Source organism: Canis lupus, chromosome 31, assembly GCF_003254725.2.
Source record: "Canis lupus dingo isolate Sandy chromosome 31, ASM325472v2, whole genome shotgun sequence".
In the NCBI taxonomy this organism is placed as follows: domain Eukaryota; kingdom Metazoa; phylum Chordata; class Mammalia; order Carnivora; family Canidae; genus Canis; species Canis lupus.
This window is the reverse complement of record NC_064273.1, coordinates 39,675,424-39,697,876: the sequence shown is the minus strand read 5'-3', so window position 1 is coordinate 39,697,876 and position 22,453 is coordinate 39,675,424. Positions and strand designations below refer to the sequence as shown.

The following is a 22,453-nucleotide window of genomic DNA, read 5'->3' as shown; positions in this document are numbered from 1 at the left end:
ATGTCAATATATTGTATATTTTGGATATATATGTGTATATATCTGTGTAACTTTATATGACATACATTATATAAATGATATGTGTGGACTGTATAAACCTGTTATCTAAACGTCATACATTAGGGCCCCTGGGAGCTCAGCGGTTTAGCGCCTGCCTTTGGCCCAGGGCGTGACCCCAGGGTCCCGGGATCGAGTCCCCCATCGGGCTCCCCGCAGGGAGCCTGCTTCTCCCTCTGCCTGTGTCTCTGCCTCTTTCTCTCTGTGTCTCTCGTGAATAAATAAGATCTTTTTAAAAACATTATACGTCATATTTTATATTTTATTTTGACCTACTGATATTCTTTGATGTGACATTGTCATCATACCCCCCTTTACTTCTTTAATTATAGCTTCCTTTAGTTCTGGGACGTATTATAAATGGCTACTTTCAAGTCTTCGTTAAACCGAACACCTAGCTGATGTGATAGGAAGTGTCTGTTGACTTCCTTTCCTGGCATATAGATCATGCTTCTCTGTTTCTTTACACGCTTCACAATTTTGTGGGGAGGAATCTAGACGCTCCAGACCATACCCCATAGGGACTCTGGGTCCTCGGCCCTTCCTCCACCCCCCACCCCCCTCCCCAGCCGGTGGTCCTCTCGTGGAGCGGCTGGCTGACTCACTTCAGTGACATCTGTCCCCCTCCTCTGGTGTCATCCCTGTGCCTCGGGAGGTGCAGCTGTGCGTACGCCCACAGTTGTCCTGGGCACCAGTGATCTGGGCAGGGCTCCAGTCTCCTTCACTGACCACACCCAGCTGCTGAGCTCAAGCAAAGCCAGCCGATGGCTCTACTGTCCTCAACAAAGCTGGTGGTGGGTGGGGGTACGCAGAGCTCCGGAGCCTAACCTGGGGTTCACTGAGGAAACGGCCCCCGGGGTCCGTGTTTGAGATTTGTTCTAACCCCAGGAGGGCTCTTCCTCAGAGTCCCTCTCCCTGGTTCTCCTGCACATCTGCTGGCCTACAATTTGGCCTGTACCTTCACTGAATCTCTGAGTCTCTTTCCAGGGGCCTTTTCACAACTCCTGCTGTTTTTGAAAGTCCCCCTGTGATTGAACTTCTGCATGCTCCTGGGCAAACGCAGTCAGCTCCTCTGGGAAGAGACAAGGAGTTACCTGTTTCTAGAGCCTGCTTCTCCCAACGGGCGAGGGTTCTGCTCTGCGAGCAATGGGCAACCTCTGAGTGACACCCACCGGCAGAGCTCGGTGACCCGTGGAGTCGGGACGCACCTCGGGTCTCCTCAGCTTGCCGCTCCTGGTGTGGACCCTGCATCTTACGAGCTGGCGGAGGGGGATCGGCCCCTGCGTCCTCAGTGGCATCTCACCCCAGATGGAGGCTCCATTCCACAGGAGGCTGAGTAGAGGAAGGGATCATGGTTATGCTGACCATCCCAGTAGATCACTTGGAAACACATCAGCTACCTTCATAATCTAAAATTAAGCACAGGTAATCACAGTTTGCGTAAAATAAGAACATTTAGAAACCAACCTGAATCAAAACAAACAGAATCAAGATACAAATGACCTACTAGACGCAGTGTGGACTACGCGGATGTTACGATTCTGAATGTAAAATGGCTCCTACAAATCAACCGAAAACACCTTTGAGGACAGTAAGAATTGCCAGATCCGAATGGAATGAATCAAATGGGAAATAAACACATGACACACAAAAACATACTTACCACGACATGACACTTATTTGGCCATTAGTCTGGCAAGGACTTGTTTTGATCTTGGGCAAGTGTCCATTGCCAGGGCTGCTGGGCTGCTGGCAGGAGGCCGCCCCACCAAGGCCTTTCAAACTGGGATGAACTCTGACCTGGTCACTGTCCCTGCACGAACTGTGTCCGAGGCAGCGACTGTCATTGCAGATGTGCGGGTGCTCAGCACCCGGCAGTGGCAGGTACTCAGCACCGCGACCGCATAGCACCCGGCAGCGGCCTGGTGCCACGCGCCCACGTGGCACAGCTGTTAAAACATGCAGAAGAATATGTGTAAAAGATTAAAAGTCGGGAATTTATTAAGTACAAAAACTGATATAAAAGCATAGGATTCTAATTTTGTGAAAGTTTTTAAAAAGAAAAAATTAATCCCCGAGAGGATTTTTATCAAATACTAATGCTGCTATTACTCAGGGGTAGAGTAACAAGAGATCTTAATTTTCTTCTTTCGTGTGCTTTGCAGATTTTATGCTGTAAACATAAATGCTTTTATATTCAGATTAAAAGAATGTAAAATAAAATACATCCCATCTTGGGTAATTTAAAAAACATTTTCACATACTTCAAAATGCAGAATTACAAACAGTCAATATCTTTTATTAACATAATGATATAAAAAAATTTTAGTGTGATATACAGAATTCCCAGAAAGTAATTTTAGGACAGTTTAATGCTCTTCTTCAAATCTTAATTTACAAGACGCTCTGTCTTGCTGCCACTGACCTTTCAATACAAAACTTTTACAATATTTGTTTGCTATAAAACTACGACATTCGGATTAGGGTTAGGTAGTGTTTCCCCGCTGGCCATTCTACTATAAGGAACGTCCGTTAGTCCACTGCCAGAACCTCTGTATGTGGAACAATAAGTTATACAGATTATGTACATAATTACACGAGGCCATTAGAACTCCAGTATGTCGTCTATTACACGCAGCTCAACACTGCAGGCGAACAGAACTAATGTGCACGCACTGCCCGCGGCCACGGAAGAGCAGGACGTGAGAGCTGGCCCAGCGAGCCAGTCCCAGGTGGCGGCGAACTTAGAGCGGTAGAGAATTAGTAACAGTTTTGTTAGGCACTGCTCCAGGCTAATTCCAGAAACGCCTGGTTGTTCCTAGGAAGCATGCATAATTCATAAACTTTCCCACCCTCAGTCCCCCAAACCCCACAACTTTATAACATACTCTGTAATAGCTATATAAAAATAATCTCTTAGATTTGAGCTTCACTTCAAATTCGTATAAGTAGCTAAAGGATTTTACATTCTCTTCTTTGACTCAGGTTTACTCTAATATTAGATCAGTCAGTTTCATCAAGTTTGAATAAAATAACTGAATGCGGTTTGGCCAAGTTTTATAGGCACACAAGTCAAACTGTGAAGGCCAGGAGGGGGGCGGGGCGAGGCTCTCTCCACGGCCCCTCGACTGCATGCAGGGTGCTCAGCAAACAGCACTAAGGACCTGAAGGCCTCAGGTGCTGTCACCAGTACTCACAAGTCTGTTGAATGGGAATAAAAATCACAGCTCAACGTAATTCCATGTATTTAGAGGAACCCAGACTGTGGTGTTGGGAAAACAAGCACATTAACTAAACAGCATGAAGTCACAAACCTAGGACAGCGGTTTAAGACTTAACTGCTGGTTTATTTGCCCAAAAGCAAGCGTCAAACTTGACAGCCCCCAACGGCACCTCTCAAGTATCAGTGACAAGTGTGGACACTCGGGCACACGTGTTTCAAAACGAAACCAGCAAAGGAAGCGCCCTGTGAGCACAGTTGGCGACTCGGGACCCAGGGCGGGGAGGCCGGGCCAGCACCCGCCCCCAAGTTGCTCGGCTCCTCCCTATGAAGCAGAAGCGAAGCACGGGGTCCAGGGGCCTCACGTGCTTTCTAGCATAAATTCTATATATGAACTGGGAATAAATAAATGACTTTTTAAAATCGAGAACTATATTTTTGGCCTAAAAAAAGTGCAAACTCGCAACACAGTAGAGCACTTGCAGTTCCTTGCCACACCCACGCTGGGCCCTGAGTCTCCCTTCAGGCACCCTGACGTTCCTGTTCTCGTAAACGTCCTCCAAATTAAAAAAAAGTTTCTTCCCTCTGTCCAGGAAGCAGTTTCTAAAATGAGAATTGGGGAACCTTGAGACGGATCTGTAAAAGTAGAGGAGGAGGGGCACGGCTCCGGGAAGATGGGCGTCCTCTCCCGGCGGCTGCACACAGGGCGGTGCTCCCACCCCGGAGGCCTGCTCCCTGCCCGGCTCAGGAGCGTGGGGCAGGTGAGCGGCGCTCACATGTTGTAGGCGACGTAGATGGGGTCCAGCTGGTCGGCCAGGAAGCCGTCCCGCAGGTGCATGCGCTGCTTCTCGCCCCGTGAGTTGATGGGGATCACGCCGGGGTCCACGATCACCACCACGCCCACGACCAGGTGATGCTCCTCCAGCACCACGTTTGTCACCAGGGCCACCAGGTCGAGCGCATCCTGCTCGAGCCCGTCCAGCTCCACCACCACCACCAGCAGGTTGGTCCAGGTGAACACAGCGCTGCGGGGAGGAGACAGATGTCACCCCAGGGGCGGGCACAGGCTTCTGGGGCAGACGGGGAAATAGGCGGGAATGGCGCCGGACACGGAGCAGTAAGAAGCCCTGCAGGACGTCTGCTGACCTCACACTGCCGCGTGACATCATGAGCAATTTAGGGGTTGGGGGAACGCGTCCTCTAGGGATCCGTACCCTACAGTCCTTAACAAGAACCGAGGTGCTGAAAGCTGTGCCTGTCCCAACTCCAGCTTCCAAGCAAGTGAAGACACAGGGGCCATGTCTGCTTAGGTTAAGGAACTCACAGTAAAAGCAGAAGCACTTCAGGATAACTGAGCGACCCCACGTCTGGGGAGCTGGATTCTTGGTTGAAATGGATTAGGAGGTGAACCTGCGAGGGACCTGGGGTCCGCGGCTGGCAGCAGGGGCCCGCAGGCCAGAGCTGGGCCCAGAGCAAGGCACGCGGCGTGGGGTGGGGCGGGGCTCTCACCACTCAGCGATGCTCCTGTGCGCTCGGACCACGGACGTCTCGATATCGATGGGGTGGTATCGCATGCCCCTCAGCTCCAGCGTCTCATCCAGGGACCCGACCACGTACAGTGCGTCGTGTCGCTCTGTGAACACAGCCCACGCTCGGAAGGGCACCCAATGAAGGGCGGGCGCCTCCCGCACATCCTTCGAGCCCCGCGTCCTGCTCTGTGTGATGGAGGAGCACGCCCTCAGGTGGCCTCAGGTGTGTCCGGGCCTCCAGCCCACTTGACTGCCCCCCCGCAGCAGCCCCACCTCAGGGGGCGCCCGTCAATGTCTGAATACACTCCTGACATCTGTATCATGTCTGGAAGCAAAGCCACATCTGGAGGTACAGCCGGTTCTGACGACCTGGCCAAACTGCTGCAGCCTAAGGGACCCCGCAGCCTTCAGGGTCAGGCCTGGGGAGGGCCTCGCGGCCTTGTTGCCAGCACCCTGGCCCCTCAGCAGAGGCAGAGGGTCCAAGGCCAGCGAGGGACGGCCCGGCTGCAAAACGGCAACTTGCAGGAAAGCTGCTATCAGGGCACATCCCTCACCTCACGACACACCTAACGACACAAGCTCACGGCAAAGGGCGCGGCAGCCAGGTCCTGGAGAGCCGCAGCAGGCACGGCAGGCGCAGGCCTCCCTGGGGTGTGGCCAGACCCCACAGGCGGCACCCTCACCTCCACTGGCATCGGTGAGCTCCGTCCTTCGAAGGAAACCCAGGTACCCAGTCCTTGCCCAGATGGTCTGCGTGTCTCCGAAACTCAGCCGGGCGCTAAAGTGGTCGGCGTGGAGCGCCTCCTCCCCGTAGACCGTGTAGTACCCGGTGGCGTTGTGGGGGCTGCTCACCCAGATCTGGTGGGGCCGAGGGCAAGAACGTGGGCGCGTCCCCAACGCGGAGCACACCAGCCCGGAGGCATCCACTACCCCAGGCGCTGAGGGAAACACTGAGCAGGGGCCCCGGGGGACTCAGCGCTGGAGCGTGTGCCCTCGGCCCCGGGCGTGACCCCGGGGTCCCGGGATTGAGTCCCACAATGGGCTCCCTGCATGGAGCCTGCCTCTCCCTCTGCCTGGGTCTCTGCCTCTCTCTGTGTCTCTCATGAATAAATCAGTAAAATAAAAATAAAAAATAAAAAAAAAAAGAGCACCAAGCCACGCAGGGGGCAAGGGAGTGGTTTCAGGACCTCTTTTCTGTGAATGAAGGGAAAATTGCAGGCACACAAAGCCAACAAACAACTCGTGCTTCCTTTATGTGAAGCTTTCCTCCCCTCGGCCCCAGTGGACGCGTGGGCTCCGCAGTGTGGACGGGCTCACGGGTTCCCTGCCCTCATGTCAGACCCCGGCCGGCACCAAGGGAGAGCTGCCCATCTGCGCGTCCCCACAGGGGCGGGTGGGGGGCAGGAGCCTCACAGACACGCCAGGTCTGCACGCACCCCCACAGCCATCAGCCGCCCGGGGGGCCCTGGGCCACAGGGACACACCCCCAGTCGCTCCCCATGCTGGGCGCCTGGCCCTCGATCCCCGACAGCACCTGAAGGAGGCGGCGATGCCCGAAGAGCTGGCCAGCGAGGGGCACGCGGACTACGGCCAGCCCTGGGGCCGGGCAGCTTCCCAGCAGGACGCGGGGACAAACAGGCAGCATCTGTACCCGCGAGCCCCAGGCACTGCCGTGCCCACCAGGGCCAGGACACAGGCTCCCCGGAACGTCCACGGAGTGACGTCTGCACCACGGAGCCCCCGGCCCAGGGACAGCCCCACACACCCTGCGTCACTCGAGACCCGCTCACACGCATGGCACGGCATGTGGACACAGCAACTCCCGTGAAGCCTGCATCCTGAGGACACAGAGGCCCCCCACCGGCTCCCCGCTCCCGTGTACCCTCACCCTGAAGGGCCCTAAGGGCAGACAGGGCAGCTGCGGGGGCTGTGGAGCCCCCCTTACCTCGCCCAGGTGTGAGTCCCCAAGGGGCCCTTTGGTCTCAGTGTGCGCAATAATGACCTTCACCCCGGGGAGGATCTGGAAAGAGAACGGGAGCGATCGGGGGCTGGAGCACAACCTACATCAGATTCTCAATTTTCACAGAAATAGGAGACTTTTTAATAGATAAAAATTAATTGTGAATCTTAGCAAGATTCTCTCATTTCCCAAGAACAGGCCGGATCTCAGATGTCGAGAAGCACCTGTCGCACCCGGGGTCTGCCCCGTAGGGCCCACCCGCGTGGGGGCCGCGCACGCACCTGCCGTCAGCCCAGCTCCGTGCCCCCAGGCACCAGGGGCCCTGGCGCAGGCCCGCCACCCAACAGCCCGTCCCAGGTGCCTCCCCACATGTGACACAGGTGGCGGCGGGGACCCTGGTGGTGGGAGGAAGGGCTGCGGGGCCGAGGGGATGCCGGCTGGTGCCCACGGTCATCCTTCCGCCTCTGCCCCAGCGCGGCTCGCCCACACTCCCACCCCAGGACCTTTGCACCAGCTAAGCCCCCCACATCTCTGTGGCTGTTCCTCCTCAGGAGACTGACCCTGCCCACACTCTGGTGCCCCACGGTGCCTGCCCTCCTCACCCACACCCCACGCAGGCACATGGGCTTGTCCTGTTGCTGCCCCGCTGCCCTGTCCCCCTCTGGGCAGTTCCCTGCCTCCCGAGAGGCAGCCGTGACCACGGGGGTGAGAGCAGAGTCAGGGTGGCCCTTCCGGGCTGCCTGGGCTGTGCCAACCTCCATTTCTTGCCTCCGGGGTTGTGCAGGGGCAGGCCCTGCCCTGCCCCCACCGTGCCCTGCGCCCGGCTGCCCAGCTGTCCCCACACCTTGTGACACGGCCAATAAAGCCCCGCAGGGATTTCTTCCCCTGGTTGAAGACGCCTGTGCTCCACACCCCGGAGGCCCTGGGCCCGGCCCCAGGGGCCCCGACGGCTCAAGCCTCAGGGGGAGCTCCTCTGGGGCTGCCCCTCTCGGGGTTGCGCTCAAAGATGTCCTTGTGTTCACAGCGAGGGGGAGACGTGCCCCGTGCAGCAGCCCAGCGCAGCCCCGTTGGCCTGTGTCCAATGGGATGGGACGTTTTTGATTCTCAGCACCCGCCAGGGGCTAACACGAGAGGACGGGGTGTGGGCACCGGCCTCCTCTACCTTTCCGGACTCCGTCAACGGCAGGCTGTGCGGAGATCCCCGTTCTACCAGACGGACCCTGAGAACCAACAAGGGAAAGGAAATCAGAAACCGACCGTCACTGCGACGGCCAGCCTGTGGCTGAGGCTACGCCTTCAGGCCTGGATCCCGCCTCGCCATGACTGCCGGCTGCACGGGGCTCACCTCCCGTCCAGCCGGCCCCGCCCCGGGAAGCCTCCAGCTGAGCATGGCCTACAAGGGTCCAGAGCCCAGATGGAGCTTCGGGGCAGGAGGGGCCCCGCCCACAGGTGCGCCCTGGCCCCAGGGCACTAACTGAGGGAACACTAAGGCCGTCCTGAAATGGTACCATGTGAAACACGCTTGCCATCGGTTGGTTTACTGGCTTCCATCCAGTAGGAGGCCATGAGTCCAGCGTTCAGTGACTGTCATCACCCCCAGGTGTGGGAGTGACAGGCGCAGGCACACGGGAGGGAGCAGGAGGCCGGCGGCCCCGCGAGCTGGGAGGTCGGGGTGGGCCCTCACCTGTCGTGGCGCAGCGCCCTCATGTCCACGTACACGGTGGTGGGGTCCGGGCCAGCCGTGCCCTGGAAGAATAGCGTCTGTGTCTACACGGGCACCGCCGCGGGATGGCTCCCCGGGCCCCAGGGGTCACCCCGGGAGGCAGCGCTCTGCCGGCAGCAGTGTCCGGTAACGCGAGGTCCTAGAGGCCAGTGCTAACAGCTCCCCGCTCTCCGCATGATGGTACAGACACCACCGAAGGTTGGGGGGCATCACGCCGCCGGCAGGGCAGGCTGGCTCCGTGGCCGGGGACGGTACCGGGCCCCGCGGGGTGCTCCCGGGATCCACCCCCACGGCACCTCCCTGCTCAGCACCGAGCCCGCCGAGAGCACTGCGTTCCACTTGTACACTAGGAACGTGGGACTGAGCGGGCCCCGCGCAACGTCACCCTCTCAGGGTCCCAGAGAGCGCGACCCACGTCTGCCCCGGAATCCAAACAAGCGTCTCCTTTGAGACCAAACGCTGCCCTGTGTCCGGAGGCAAGGCCACGACTGGTACTTCTGCTGAAAACAGGGCTGCTCGTAAATTTGGTTTCAAAGGAGCTTTGTGATACGTTCGTTACACGGCCGTGAGCCGGTCAGACAGCAGGAGAGGCACGGGCGCGTCGGGGCTCACGGCCAGGCTGCGCGAACTCACGGGGAGCACGGCGGCACCGGGGGTCGAGGTCGTACCTGCTCAGCCAGCTTCCCCAGCCTGTTGGGCTGCCAGGGGCCAGGAGGGCCGGCAGCGGGGCACGGGGAGGACAGCGCGGAGACCGACAGAGCAACAGGCCGCGTGAGGGACGCACGTGGGAGAAAGCAAAACACGTCACTGCATCTCAGAGCGCAAACGACAACGGCCCACGGAGCTCGAGGCGACCCTACCAGCGCCCCACGGCCGACCGACAGTCGGACACCTTCACGGGGGCAGGGGGGGCGGAGGGTGGGGGGCGGGGAGAGCCTCCCCTGGGGCCGCTAACGAGGCATCGACAGCGACACCTGCTCACACCCCTCCCACACCAGAAGGGCCCGGGGCTCGCGGGACACAGGACGCCGGGAGCTGCCAGGAGGCAGGGGGTCCCCGCCTGCGAGATGGCCCTGCGCGGGGATGCGCGGCCCGGGACGCCCGTGAGGAAGGCATTCAGCGCGTTTTTAGGAAGAAGTGAGATGGAGATACCGCTGCCAAATGCAGAGAACAGCCAGTCGCTGTCTCACCCCAGCACTTCCATTCCTAAAACTTTGTGTTTCCTTTTAATAAGCAAAACACCGTAATGTTTCAAAAGTGATATTTGGGGCTACACAAACCTTGTTAATTAACGTTTCAATTTAAAATTTGCAGGTGTCTTCCGAAGTTTATCTTGCTTTAAAAAGTTAGCTACGTGTTGTAACCACCTCAGAGGTGTCTCCAGGGGGGTAGGAGTCACTGCCGCTGAGCCTTTGCGCCTCTAGGCGACCACAGTAGCTTTCACAGTGAAGTCCCTAAGCTCACAGACCCCACGGCCACACGGAGGTGAACATGAAAGGCTGAGAGGACAAGCAGGGACCGGGGACCGGAAGGCAGGACAGCGCACACAGGGAGGGCACCGAGGGGTGCAGCAGGCCTCACCTGGAGGCAGATGGCCACGTTGACCCTGCACCCGAATGTGGTGCTCACGGCGCGCGCCGGCAGGCCCAGGTCCTTGAACAGCTTGGAGAAGGACTGCGTGAGCGCGATCCTGGGCCGCTCCTCGGCCACGACCATGCAGGTGCGCACGCAGGACAGGTTCACCCCCTTCATCTGTGGGAGCGGTGGGCGGGGTGGCCCTGAGCCCTCTGAGGTGGCCTTGGACCCCAGCAGGGGCAGGGGCAGGGGCAGGGGCAGGGGCAGGGCAGGGGCAGGGGCAGGGCAGGGGCAGGGCAGGAGCAGGGGCAGGAGCAGGGGCAGGGCAGGGGCAGGAGCAGGGGCAGGAGCAGGGGCAGGGCAGGGGCAGGAGCAGGGGCAGGGCAGGGCAGGGCTGGGGCAGATGCAGGGGCAGGAGCAGGGGCAGGGGCAGGGGCAGGGCAGGGCTGGGGCAGATGCAGGAGCAGGAGCAGGGGCAGGGGCAGGAGCAGGAGCAGGGGCAGGAACAGGGGCAGGGACAGGGGCAGGGGCAGGGGCAGGAGCAGGAGCAGGAGCAGGAGCAGGGCAGGGCTGGGGCCAGGGCTGGGGCAGATGCAGGGGCTGGGGCAGATGCAGGGCAGGAGCAGATGCAGGGGCAGGAGCAGGGGCAGGGCTGGGGCAGGTGCAGGGGCAGGAGCAGGGGCAGGGCTGGGCCCGGGGCAGGTGCAGGGCCGCACACTCACCCTGAGGACACCCGTCTGCGTTCCCAGGCCCCTGGTGCACATTTCCATCACCGAGTAGGAGCAGAAGGTGACCCGGGCCTTGTACTGGCTGACCGCGGACAGCCACAGGGACACGTTGCTCTCCAGCTCCAGCGGAGGGACCAGGACAGACTGGTGTCCTGAGTAGACGCTGGGGGGCAAGGGAGGATCAGTGCCGGGCAGCCCCGGGTGCCACACCCACCGCCTCCTTCTCCAGCATCACGTGGGAGTTTCACTAGAAAATTCTGTGTTGGGGGGAGTGTGACATGACATGGGCAGTGGTCTCTCCCCCAAGCCCTTCAGAAGGACCCCGGGGCAGGGCCTGCTGGCTGGACACGGACACGCTGGCTTTCGACGTCCTAAATGGGTCCCTACCTCCTAAAATTGGATGGAATTAAGTCACCTCCTCCGTTACTAGTAACGGAAGCCGTTTACACTCACTGAAAAGTGCATTTTCCTTCAGTTTCAAACTCAGGCTCTGATCCTTCTCACCCTAAACCAACCATCACATGTGCATCTCAGACTGCGGAGGCATCAGCAGTGAACCAGAAGGTTCCAAAGAATGACACAGGCGATTCCTGGCTGCAGGTGGGCACAGAGCAGGGGCACCTGCACACCACCTGAGCACTCAGCTGCTCGCCACCTGCAGGACTTAGCTGCTCATCACCTACAGCACTGACCTGCTGGCCCCCTGCGGCACTCACCTGCGTGCCACCTGAACACTGACCTGCGTACTCCCTGCAGCACTCACCTGCACGCCCCCTGCGGCACTCAACTGTGCACCACCTGAGCACTGACCTGCATGCCACCTGCAGCGCTCACCTGCTGGCCACCTGTGCACTCACCTGCTTGCCACCTGAGCACTCACCTGTGCACCCCCTGCAGCACTCATTTGCAGGCCCCCTGCAGCACTCACCTGCGGGCCACCCAAACACTGTTCTACCGGCTACCTGCAGCACTCAGCTGCTTGCCACCTAAGCACTGACCTGCAGGCCCCCTGTGGCACTGACCTGCTGGCCCCCTGCGGCACTGACCTGCTCGCCACCTGAACACTCACCAGCTGCAGCGGTGACCTGCACCCTACCTGCGTACCACTTGCAGCACTCACCTGCACAGACACCACAGGGCGAAGCCGAGGCCACAGTAGGGGTCAAGGCAGATGGCGATCTGCCTCGAGGGGTACAACTCACACTGCAGCTTTATGGAGCGGCACAAGGCACTTGTGGCTGCGTGCGACATCTTAAGAAGTAAAAGGGAAGGTGTCAGTGATGAGAGGGAAGAAAGGCGACAGCAGGACCTATCGGCCACGTCGCCAGTCAGTTACTTCCTCAAAGGATGGCTGGCTCAAATCCCCATACCAACCTAATAATGCACAGGAAAGGGCACCCCGAAAACCTTCTAAATGAGGTTTCAGAGTAACAGAAAAACTTACTGGAGCTCTTGGCTCCTGGTAAGGAGACAGACTCATCAAACCACCTGCTCCCAAAGCCAGTGGTAAATCTGAAAGTTTAGTTGTTACCATAACACATCGGAACATGCTCTCAGGTAACCTGACGGGGGGGCTTTCCTGGTGTTCGCCACACTTCGAGGAACGACACCCTTGCTGCAAGCTGCGGGTCAGAGGAGGCCCGCAGAAACCTGCACCAACCCCTTCTGCCCACGTCACCCGAGGCAAAAGCGAACGGCACGCGAGCGCAGGACCCACCTTCACGCCTGCTAAAATCCCCGTGGTTGACACGCTGAAGTCCAAGTAGGCGAGCACGTCTGGAGACGGTGGCCTGAAAATGCTCGCCACCTTCTTTTTTGGTATGTCATCTGTGGAACCAGACACCAGTAATGCTAAGGCTACTTGGGCTCTCACGGGAGAAAGAATACGGTTCTGTACCTGGGGAGTCCCGGGGGGTCCGGGGGGGAGCGAGCGGGGAGCAGGAGGGAAGCCTGGAGGCAGCAGGCTACGTGCACACACGGGGAAGCTCACTTTAACCCTCGGGGACTGCCACGGGGAGCAGAGCCCCATGACTGCTGCGAACGTGTAGCAGCTGGGACAGTGGGTGAGGTGGACCCAGGGGAAAGACAAGTCGCGGGAGCCGCATGGGAAGCCACTTCCGTTACAGCGGGGCAGCTCAGAGGGGCAGGGACGCGCCAACGGTCACAGAGCCTGTGGCGGAGCCAGGATGAGCAAGAACTGCGACCACGGCAAGAGCCTTGTGGACTGGCCCCGTCCCTCCTGAGGACCCGGAGCCAGACACAGAGAGGCAGGGGCTGGAGCCTAGGTCGCAGCATGCTGGTGAAGCCGCGGGGCTCTCTGGAGCCCACCCTGGGGCCCACCCCGCCTGCCCTGGACCAGCCCCCCAGCCTGGACACGGGTATCGAGCAGGTGGCCACAGACACGATCCCTGACCTCTTGCCCTGGCGTCAAGGGTAGACGCCCACAGGGGTGATGGGGAAGGAGGGCACCCGCCTGCCCACTGGCTGTGCACCTCGAGTCACCGACGAAGCCCGCGGGGTGCTGCTAGGGAGGGGTGGTTGGCCCACAGGCACTTCCCGGGGAGCAGCAGCACTTGCCATGATGGGGACAAAGCACAGGTGTGCTGGGGGACCTGTGCCCCCACCACCAAGTGCTGTACAGGCACGAGGACAGCGTGAGGCACACGGGCTGCAGCAAGGACTCTGTCCCTGCGGTGCGGGCGCCCAGCCATGAGGGACACCCAGAGGTGAGCTGCGGGCGGCCCAGGGGCAGGTGGCCCTTCATCTGTCAGCCGCTCTCACCTAACTTTTCTTGTTCGGTGGCGACAGTACCACCTGCACAACAAGGGGAGGGGAGGCGCTGTGTCCCGGGGGCCGGCACACACCCTGATGCCTCAAGGGCCCGTACCTGTATCCACAATGGTTGGCCAGGTCCTGACGTCCACAGCGGCCCCTGCATCTTTGGACTTGAGCAGCCGCATGATGGCCTGTGTCGTGAGGACGCAGGCGGACTTGCTGACCTGCAGAGCATGGGGTCGAAGGCGTGAGCGTGTTGTGGGGCCCGGGAGAGACGGCCAGACCACCGCTGGACCCACTCAGGGCCCCGTCCCCCGGGGCAGGCCCGCCTGCCGGCCCAGGGTGCACAGGTACCTCCACGATCATCTTGACGGTAGGCAGCGTGGTGGCGAGGTTCTGGGGGTGTGGGGGCCGCACCGTGACAGGCACGCAGCCACAGTACAGACAGCCGTAGAAGGCGGCAATGAGGTCCACCCCTGGGGAGACATGCGGCAGAGGGTCAGTGCGCAGTGGGCGTGGCGGGCGGCACCCGGTCCCGTGGGACGGCAGCACAGAGGAGAGGCTCTGAGTCCAGTGCTACCTGGATAAAGCCACGGCTTCCCCAAACGAACGCAGTGTCAACACGCAGAAGCTGAGGGGCTCACGCAGGCCGGGCTTCTGCCCTCGCCAGGACCTGCACCCCCGCTGCCCGCGCAAGCAGACACGGCCTCGTGTAAGGGGCGTGGTCAGTGACCTCTTTGGAACAGACGACGTCTATGTAAGGACGTGGTAAGAACACACGTCCGGGGCCCACGTAAGGCACGAGGCAGGGAGTCACCCCCCGGAGAAGGTGGGGCGCGGGGTGGGGGTCCAGCCAGGGAGACGGTGGGGCGTGCGGCGAGGAGTCCAGCCCCAGGAGAAGGTGGGGCGCAGCAGGGGGACCCCATCCCAGAGGGAGATGGGAGGATGGGGCGGGGGGCCTGCCCCTGGGGGAACTGGGGGCACACAGGCGGTGTGTGCTCCCTGCACATCTCCTCCAGGCCGGCCGCCCACCTTGCTGTCAGCCGCTCACCGTAACACGACCACCAAAATGTTCTCCAAATGTCTAAACGTCTCAGGTTCCCCGTATTAACACTGAGGGGGGATGAGACCATCTTGAAGCCGGTCCAGCCTGCGATGCCTCCATCCTCAGTGCCAGGGTCACAGTCAAGGGCACATTTGACCTGGCCGGTGGTGTCGCGGGGCCCCAAGCCCCCCAGGGCCAGCAGGGTTAGTCGGACACACTGAGGCGGAGCAGCCCCGCGGCGCACACGACGGACACGTGGCCAGCAGCCCGCCTCCTCGAGCTCACAGAGCTCACGCTGCCCCCTGAACGCGCGTACTTGCAGGTGCGGGGCGGGGGCACGATCCCCCCTGATCCCACCAGCATCCCCCTTCTGCAGCTTCGGGGGGGAGGGTGTCAATCCCTCAGCTCGGGAGAAAGTCGCCCCTGGGAGACACCCCCCCGGGCCCCTGTGGCCCCTGCGGCCGGGGAAGCCCGGGCAGCCTGGGCAGGGGGCCTCCAGCAGGCAGGGTCTTTTGTGCTCCGAGCGGCTCAGCCCCAAGCGCAGAAGAGCATCGGCCTGTGGATTCTCAGCGCCCCCCGTGGCCCCCCTCTGCTACCCCCTCCCTCCTCGTCCCCGCACTGGAGCCTTCCCAGGCCCCGGGGCATCAGGCCCCCCCGTGACGTCAGGCCCCCCGCGCCCCTCCACGTGCTGCGTGTCTTCAGCCACGCCCAGCCCCGGGGGCACACACCCGGCACGTGCCTAGGACCCGGGGGTGCAGGTGTGCTTGAGGAGTGGGGACGGCGGTCACCCCGGGGGAAGGCGGCCCCACAGCCCAGGTGTGGGGGGACGTGGGGACAGAGGCCGAAGGAAACGCAGGTGGAGGTGAACCCCCTCATGGCCTGCGGCCACATGGCTGCCCGGGGCAGGAAGAGATGTTCCCCCGGGAGACTTGTGACGTCGATGCTTCGCTAAAGGGAGAACAAGCGGCAGGGCCTCGGGCGTCCTGAGCGTCCTCCGGGGCAGCCCCTTCCCTCACCCCACCGCCCCTGCAGGGCCAGCTGCCCTCACGTCCCCCCCAGCAGCTCCACCTGCCCGCGGTCCCATCCCTGCACTCTGACAAAGCCACCTGCTTGCACCGAAGACCTTGTTGGTCGTCGGCTCCGAACCCCAACAGTGGCGCAAACCCACAGCAGGGAGCGGACGGAGGAGACAGCGCGGCACCGCCAGTGGGAGCTCCGGGGTCCGCGCCAAGAGACCAGTCTGCCCCCTGGGCCCAGATCCCGGGGACGAGCTGTCTACACCTGCGGCCCCCGAGGAAGGGCCCCGGCATGGAGAAGTGGGGGCGCCGGCACACGCACGCCTGACCTCCGACCTCCAGCCTGGACAGGCAGCCCGGGGCTCAGGCAGGAAGGATGTCGCCGCCGCAGAGCCAACACCCGGGAGGACCCAGGAGGGCCCGAGGTCAGGAGGATGGATCAAACCTCGGGTCAGAAGAGCTCCAGGTGCAGGGAAGAGGGAGGAAGGGGGGCCATGAGGAGGAACTTCCCGAGATGAAGAGGAGAGCCCCATGGCCGACCGGGGAGGACGGGAGCAGGGGCCATGCTGGGTGCAACCCCAGAGTGTGCTGGACGCTGAGGTGACATGGGAAGCCTGCTGGGCCCCAGCCCACGGCTCAGGGCGGAGAAGACGGCTCCCGGGGTGTGCAGAGGCCCTGCGCCCCCAGGAGGACGGAGCGTGAGGCTCCCGTGAGACGGAATGACCCCCGCAGGCCTCTCCCAGGAATGGGCAGTCCGCGTGGCTTGGGAGTCCCCTAGCGGGCACCCCGGGGTCCCCAGAAGGGCAGCGACCTTCCCCCAACCCCGTGTCTTCCTGGGATGACCTCCTGGTGCCGCTCCGTCCTCCGTGCGGCATCCCAGCTCCTTCCCGCGGCCACAGCGCAGGGGCCGCTCAGGGGTCAGGGGACAGAGCCCCGGCCCTCCCGGCCATACCCCCTGGGCTTTGCTCTTGAACATTCACGCGCCACCAGTTACCAACGGACAGGACCTCGGGAGACACCGTTGGCAGCAGGGCTCCGAGGAGCGTCAGCAGCCTGTGTGGTGGGGACAGAGGCCTGGGCCACGGAGCGCTGGGTCCACCCCCCACAAACACGGAAACCACGGGAGGGAAGCCAAGGCCGTCCCTCTGGCAACAGAGACGCAAGGGGCAGGGACACAGCAGAAGCGATCACCCGCTGCCGAGGCTCACGCAGGGGCCACGGCATCCACGCGGTCGTTCTGGGCACGCTGCCTGCGAGGGCGTTAAGCCCTGATTTGCAATATTCGAGCATCTCTCATCTGCCTGCCCCAAAGCAGCGGGAGCCTGTACGGAAACGGGAGGAACGAGGCAGAAGGGGTCGCGTCAGAGTCCCACCGTCCTGACCCCGGCCTTGCGAGGTAGCGCCTCCCAGACGCAGTTGTGGGATTTCTGATTCTAGCTCTGCTCATGGAAAGGCCGACAGCGGTCAACCCGGGAGCCACGAGCACCCCCACGCCCGGACTTTGTTCCGGGGACACGGGGCTCTGGGGGACGGCTGGCGCCCAGGGTGCGGAGGGACGGGAACCGCGGCCGGCACACGGCAGGAAGCCCCCAGGGGCTGGTGTCGCTGTGAAGCCAGAAGGGGCTCTCACTGGCCGAACGCGGGGTGACCTGAGCTTTGGTGAAGAAACGAACGGCAGAGGACGGACACCCGGCAGATCGGTCTCAGTCCACGAGTGCACAATGGCGTGTGCGTTTCCAGATCTGCCGACCGGTCACGTCCGGAGCATGACGGGAGCACGCGGGCTGGGAAGGACAGTTTCAGCAGGGATGCAGCGCACCGAGCGCAGGGTGGAGGGAGGTTCCCGCAGGTGACCGCCCGGCCAGGAACACCAGGCCTACAGTATCACTGCTGGCGACCCCCGAGAACGAACGAACGAGCTGTGAGGCGTCGCTCAGTGGCTGAGGCCACCCAAGCCAACACGGGTCCCTGATGAAGTACTCCCACACCACGCAGGGCCGGCAAGGCACGGAACCGGAGTCTGACCCGGGACCAGGACCCAGCTGCCGACAAGATGACGCTGGCCCACACCTGAGCGTGCTGCTCGGAAGCATCTGGCCTGTGGGGCCTCTGCAGCATCAAACTAGGTCTTCGGTGGTAAATTGTGAACAGAGGGGAAAGGAAGAGCCTGTGGATCAAAAGAGACTCCAAACACGCATCAGATTTCAGGAAGACTGGCAGATTAGCCTGATGGGCAGGGGTGCAGGGTGAGCAAACCCTGGGACCTGGAAGACGCGGCGGCGACAGAGGTTGGGCACGGCGGCGGCTCCTGGGACAGCGGAGGAGCCGGTGCTCAGGACGGGGAACGCCAAGGGACGTCCGGGGCGCCCACCAGGACCTACTTTCTGACCTGGCTGGAGGTTCGAGGGTGTCTGCTTTATAACAGCAAGTGTCCCGTGAGCACAGCGCCAAGGGAGGCCCCGTGTGCTTACCTGGGGGATAGACCAAAGCCACATGGTCCCCAACGTTCAGTCTTGCCTTCTCCATCAGAGCGGCGGCGACCCTTTCTGCCCTTTTGTGCAGCTGGACACAGGTTGCAGTGCTGGTGACGGTGCCCTAGGGAAGCAGGCCCGACTCAGCACCGTGACGGCAGACACGGCCCTTCCAGCACCGTCTGAGGGCGCCTGGGGGGCTCATCCAGTAAGGGTCCAACTCCTGGTTTCGGCTCAGGTCATGGCCTTGGGGTCGTGAGATGGAGCCCCGGTGGGGCCCCACATTGGGTGTGATGCCTGCTTGGGCTGCTCCCTACCTCTGCCTCTGCCCTTCCCCCAACTCGCTCACCCTCTCTCTTTGTTAAAAATATTTTTTAATAAATTAATTTTTTAAAAAGTTTTTATTTATTTATGATAGTCACAGAGAGAGAGAGAGAGAGGCAGAGACACAGGTAGAGGGAGAAGCAGGCTCCATGCACCGGGAGCCCGACGCGGGACTCGATCCCGGGTCTCCAGGATTGTGCCCGGGGCAAAAGGCAGGCGCTAAACCGCTGCGCCACCCAGGGATCCCATTTTTTAATAAATTAATTAATAAAATTTAAAAAACAGACCAGCTGCCAGCAAATGCCTCCTTCCCTCTGCTAACCAGGTCGGGGAGGCCTCAGAGCTCTTCTTAAGGAAATTAAAAGTGCAGCTTGGTCTAAACATACTGCCCCGGAGCAGGCCCTGGAACAGACCCCGGAACAGGCCCCAGAGGACAGGACAGGCCCCAGAGCCCTCCCTTCTGCACTATGAGGCCAGGCAAGTCCTTAGGGCCCTAAGGTCAATTCAAACTCCAAGAAGGCTGACAAACCAAAAGAAATGCAGTTTCACGCATGACTTTGGGGGAAGTCGGGAAAAGGCCAGAGCCAGTCGTCCGGGGGCTCCCCCCACACCCGCTCTGGGCTCTATAGCCAGCCGACCTCTCCATTCGCGGCTGGTGAGCACCCGTGCGGGGTCCTGGGCCCCCTGCCTTGAGGAGCACAGGCCAGCTCAGGTGCTCAGACCACTCCCCCACGCCGCTGCCCCCGCCCCACTCCCACGAGCCGCTCAGAACCAAGAAGCGTGTCCCTCCTGGGGCTGCGTCCCATGCAGGGCTTCCCGCCGCAGCCTCGGGGCAGCAACCAGCACCTGGTGGGGCCTGCCTCGGAGCCCCCGGCCCCCCACCCCTGCTGTTCTGATTCCCTGGTCCCACCATGAGCTCACTGTATCCTGGCCGCTTGTTCATTATCGGCTGTCTCTGCACTTTAGAGCTCAACCAACCACAAAGTAAGTGTTTACTGAACACCGTTCTAGATCTGCAGACACAGTGAGCAGAGGACACGGTCTCTCTTCCGGACCAGTTTTCCAGCAGGGAAGACTGACTTCAAGCATCCTGAGGGCGGGGTCCCCTGACTTGACACCCAGCACCAGAGAGGTATCAATAAACATTTTTTGAATGATGAAATAGTGGGCAGGAATGAGCGGCAACAAAAGCTAGACCAGCATGTCCTAGGCCCACAGCAGCCCGCCCTCACCTGTGTCCAGGTGCAAACGTTCTCACGGCCAGTGTGACGCATCTGAGTGAGGCGGCACCTTTACTGTTATTTAATGTCACAGTCCTGTATTTCGTCTGCTGGCCCAACAGTTGGATGTGAGGGTTACAGCACCTCCTTTCTATCCTAAGGGCTCCTGGTACAGTGTCCTCACATCACAACGCAGCCAAAATCATGGAATCTATACCTAGGATCAGGGCAGTAAGCAGCATCTGTCATGTTAAAGCTAGAAACCAAAAAGTCTAAATTCCTAATTTTCACAAAATAAACATTTCCTTTTAGCTCACTGGAAATAAACATTTCCTTATGAGCACACTGTTCCTGAGAATTTTCCTAAGCACTGGATTGATGAAACGCCGCTGCCTACATTCAGGGACAGCCGGGTTCCCCAGGCGGAGGACAGCGGGGGGCAGTGGTCCTCGGGGTGGGGGCTCGGGCACAGAGCGCGGGGAACAGCCAGGATGGGCAGCAGGTTGGCCTCACCTTGGCGTTGAGCAGCAGGAACAGCGGGTGGTCAGGAGTGGTGTGCGCCCGCCACTGCAGCACGTCGGGCAGGAACAGGAACTGCGCAGAGAGGCCCCTCAGTCCGCGGCCTGACCCCGGCGCCCACCTCGCGCTCCCGGGCACCGCCGTTACCTTCCTGGCCTGGTCGCTGTCCTCCAGATGAGCCAGCTCCCGGCCCGAGGCCTGTGCGATCCTCTTCCCGGCAACCAGGTTCCCCACGATCATGGAGGCCGGCCCCACCTCTGGAAAACATTGTGGGGGGCGGGGGGTTCTGCGTGAGCAGCTGGCGGCCGGAACCCGTCTCTGGATGAGGCCCCTCACTCAGGAAAGCAGCTGGAGGGTCTCCCTCAGACATAAGCAATGCCACGCTGAGACATTCTCCGTCCAGCATACACCTGCGGGTACGCCTGGGCCTCAGCCACAGCCACACACTCAGTAAACCGCGTTGTTTTACTGCAGTTCACATACAAAACATATTAAATGTTCCCAAGTAAGTATATTTTATTCAATGACGTTTTATGCGTTTAATAATCGGTAAAAGAAAAATGCGCATTTACTAAAAATTTAAATGACCCAAAGAACCAAAGTAACAGTCAAAGCAGGCTCTGGAATTAGTCTTTACATGTGTGAAATGAGGGAAGGGAGGGTGACCTTTTGTTGAGGTCCTCAGGCGTCAGCAGCTGGGGGGCTGGCTGGCCCATGCACCGCTGCAGCTCCTCCGACCCCCGAGCTCCACGGCGGCTCTGGGACCTCATGGCTATTCCCAGGGAGCCACCCTCTCACCCCCCGAGCCTCAGTGCCACACTTGCACTTAGTCACTGAGGTGCGTTCCAACAGGCAGGTGAAAACCACCGCACGGGTGACATGGTCAAGTTTTCTCATCTGTGGCTGGGTTCCCGGGAGGCAGGAGGTGGTGACCGCCTGGATGGCCCAGCTCTTAACCCCAGCCCGAGAGATGCAGGCCCCCAGGGGGCCGCACCATTTAACCATGAGTGTGGCTGCTGCCAATAGACGAGTGTTGTTACAAACGATTCACCTGGTTGTTTCTGGCGAGGTTTGGGAAGGTTGGTAACACAGGTGTGAGGACACATGAGCACATTACATGGGTGCAGCATCCCCTCCAGGAAACGCTGCTTGGTTTCAGAAATGTGAATCCCTCCAAGAGGAGCCTTGGGCAAGGTGTTGGCAGGAACCAGGGCCAGACAGTACACGCCCACCTGGTGGATGCTGTCGATGGCCTGGAAGGGAACAACGAGACACAGGAGGCGGTGAGACCCGACCTGTTGCACAGCCACCTGCATGTGAGCAACGCTGACCCGCTCACAGCTGGTCGAGGCGAGAAGGCTGGACACTGCACTGGTGAGAACGTTCAGATCCACAGACCAAAGAGGCAGTGATCTCTGAGACATCCTATGAGATGGAAAACATGGGGAGACGTGTGTACACTTCCCATCATTGAGCACGCACGTACTGCGTCTACGTGCACACACACATAAATGTGAAGCTCATATTAACTAAAGGAAATCAGATAAGCCAGCAAAGCCGTGAGGGCAGAGACCAGACTTCCCTGAATACATCTTGGCTTCATATTGGACTTTGGAGCCTGGTATATGTTTTACATACAAAAAACTTGACATTTTAGAAAGCACGCCCTAACAACTGAAAGTAAAATAAAACAGATGAAACTCAGCTGAATTGGAATTAGGGAGGTAGCAACACCCCAGAGAGAGCATTTATTTAAAGTGCTTTAAACACCAAAATTTCTTTAGTCCACCCCGATGACATACGCCCTATGGGCAAAAGGAATCGCAAAAACATGTTAAGCTGCTCTTGGAAATCTCACATTTCAGAGAGAGTGTAGAGACCATTAATTTGCGACTAGAGTGTGTAGCGTGGCCTGAGGCAGATGAGTGATTCTGTTGCGAGCTGGTGATGTCTGCAATTTTTCATTATGGGACAAAGAAGATCAATGGGTTAAGTAAAAATTCTGTGGTCTCGAATTTGAGCTGGGGCTAGCAGCATAAATTCATGATGTAGGTGCTCTTACGAACAGACATCATTTCCTCCTCTGTCCACTGAAGAAGGCCCAGAAACAGTGAATAAGCCAAAACACCCACTGCCCAGAAGGTGGTCCCCAATTCCACATCCCCTAGGAAGTGGCAGGGTCCTTAGGGTCCCGGCCACGACAGGTCTAGGATGTGAAACACCTGCCTTGCCCCAAGCGTCTGAGCCTCCATGTCTCTGCTGTGGCCTCAAAGAATTCCAAGAATATGTCA

At 60.0% G+C, this 22,453-nt stretch overlaps 1 protein-coding gene across 7 annotated transcripts in view; it reads right to left on the bottom strand.

Moving 5' to 3' along the window:
• Positions 1-2,335: 2,335 nt before the first annotated feature.
• DIP2A (disco interacting protein 2 homolog A) overlaps positions 2,336-22,453 on the bottom strand; it is a 93,102-nt gene continuing 72,984 nt past the window's right edge. For 5 of the 7 annotated variants that reach the window (XM_049104504.1, XM_049104507.1, XM_025462213.3 and 2 more), the window contains 17 exons: positions 21,214-21,415; positions 20,310-20,419; positions 20,157-20,237; positions 18,100-18,223; positions 13,922-14,043; positions 13,680-13,791; positions 12,510-12,619; positions 11,913-12,043; positions 10,787-10,955; positions 10,071-10,241; positions 9,158-9,187; positions 8,451-8,512; positions 7,929-7,986; positions 6,752-6,826; positions 5,490-5,664; positions 4,787-4,910; positions 2,336-4,302 (listed from right to left, as the gene is read on the bottom strand). In XM_049104504.1, the coding sequence (XP_048960461.1) occupies positions 4,050-4,302; positions 4,787-4,910; positions 5,490-5,664; positions 6,752-6,826; positions 7,929-7,986; positions 8,451-8,512; positions 9,158-9,187; positions 10,071-10,241; positions 10,787-10,955; positions 11,913-12,043; positions 12,510-12,619; positions 13,680-13,791; positions 13,922-14,043; positions 18,100-18,223; positions 20,157-20,237; positions 20,310-20,419; positions 21,214-21,415 (2,109 nt within the window). In that variant the 3' untranslated portion in view covers positions 2,336-4,049. The remainder of the gene's footprint in view (positions 4,303-4,786; positions 4,911-5,489; positions 5,665-6,751; positions 6,827-7,928; positions 7,987-8,450; positions 8,513-9,157; positions 9,188-10,070; positions 10,242-10,786; positions 10,956-11,912; positions 12,044-12,509; positions 12,620-13,679; positions 13,792-13,921; positions 14,044-18,099; positions 18,224-20,156; positions 20,238-20,309; positions 20,420-21,213; positions 21,416-22,453) is intronic. The other 2 variants (XM_049104505.1, XM_025462215.3) reach the window with 1 other exon arrangement.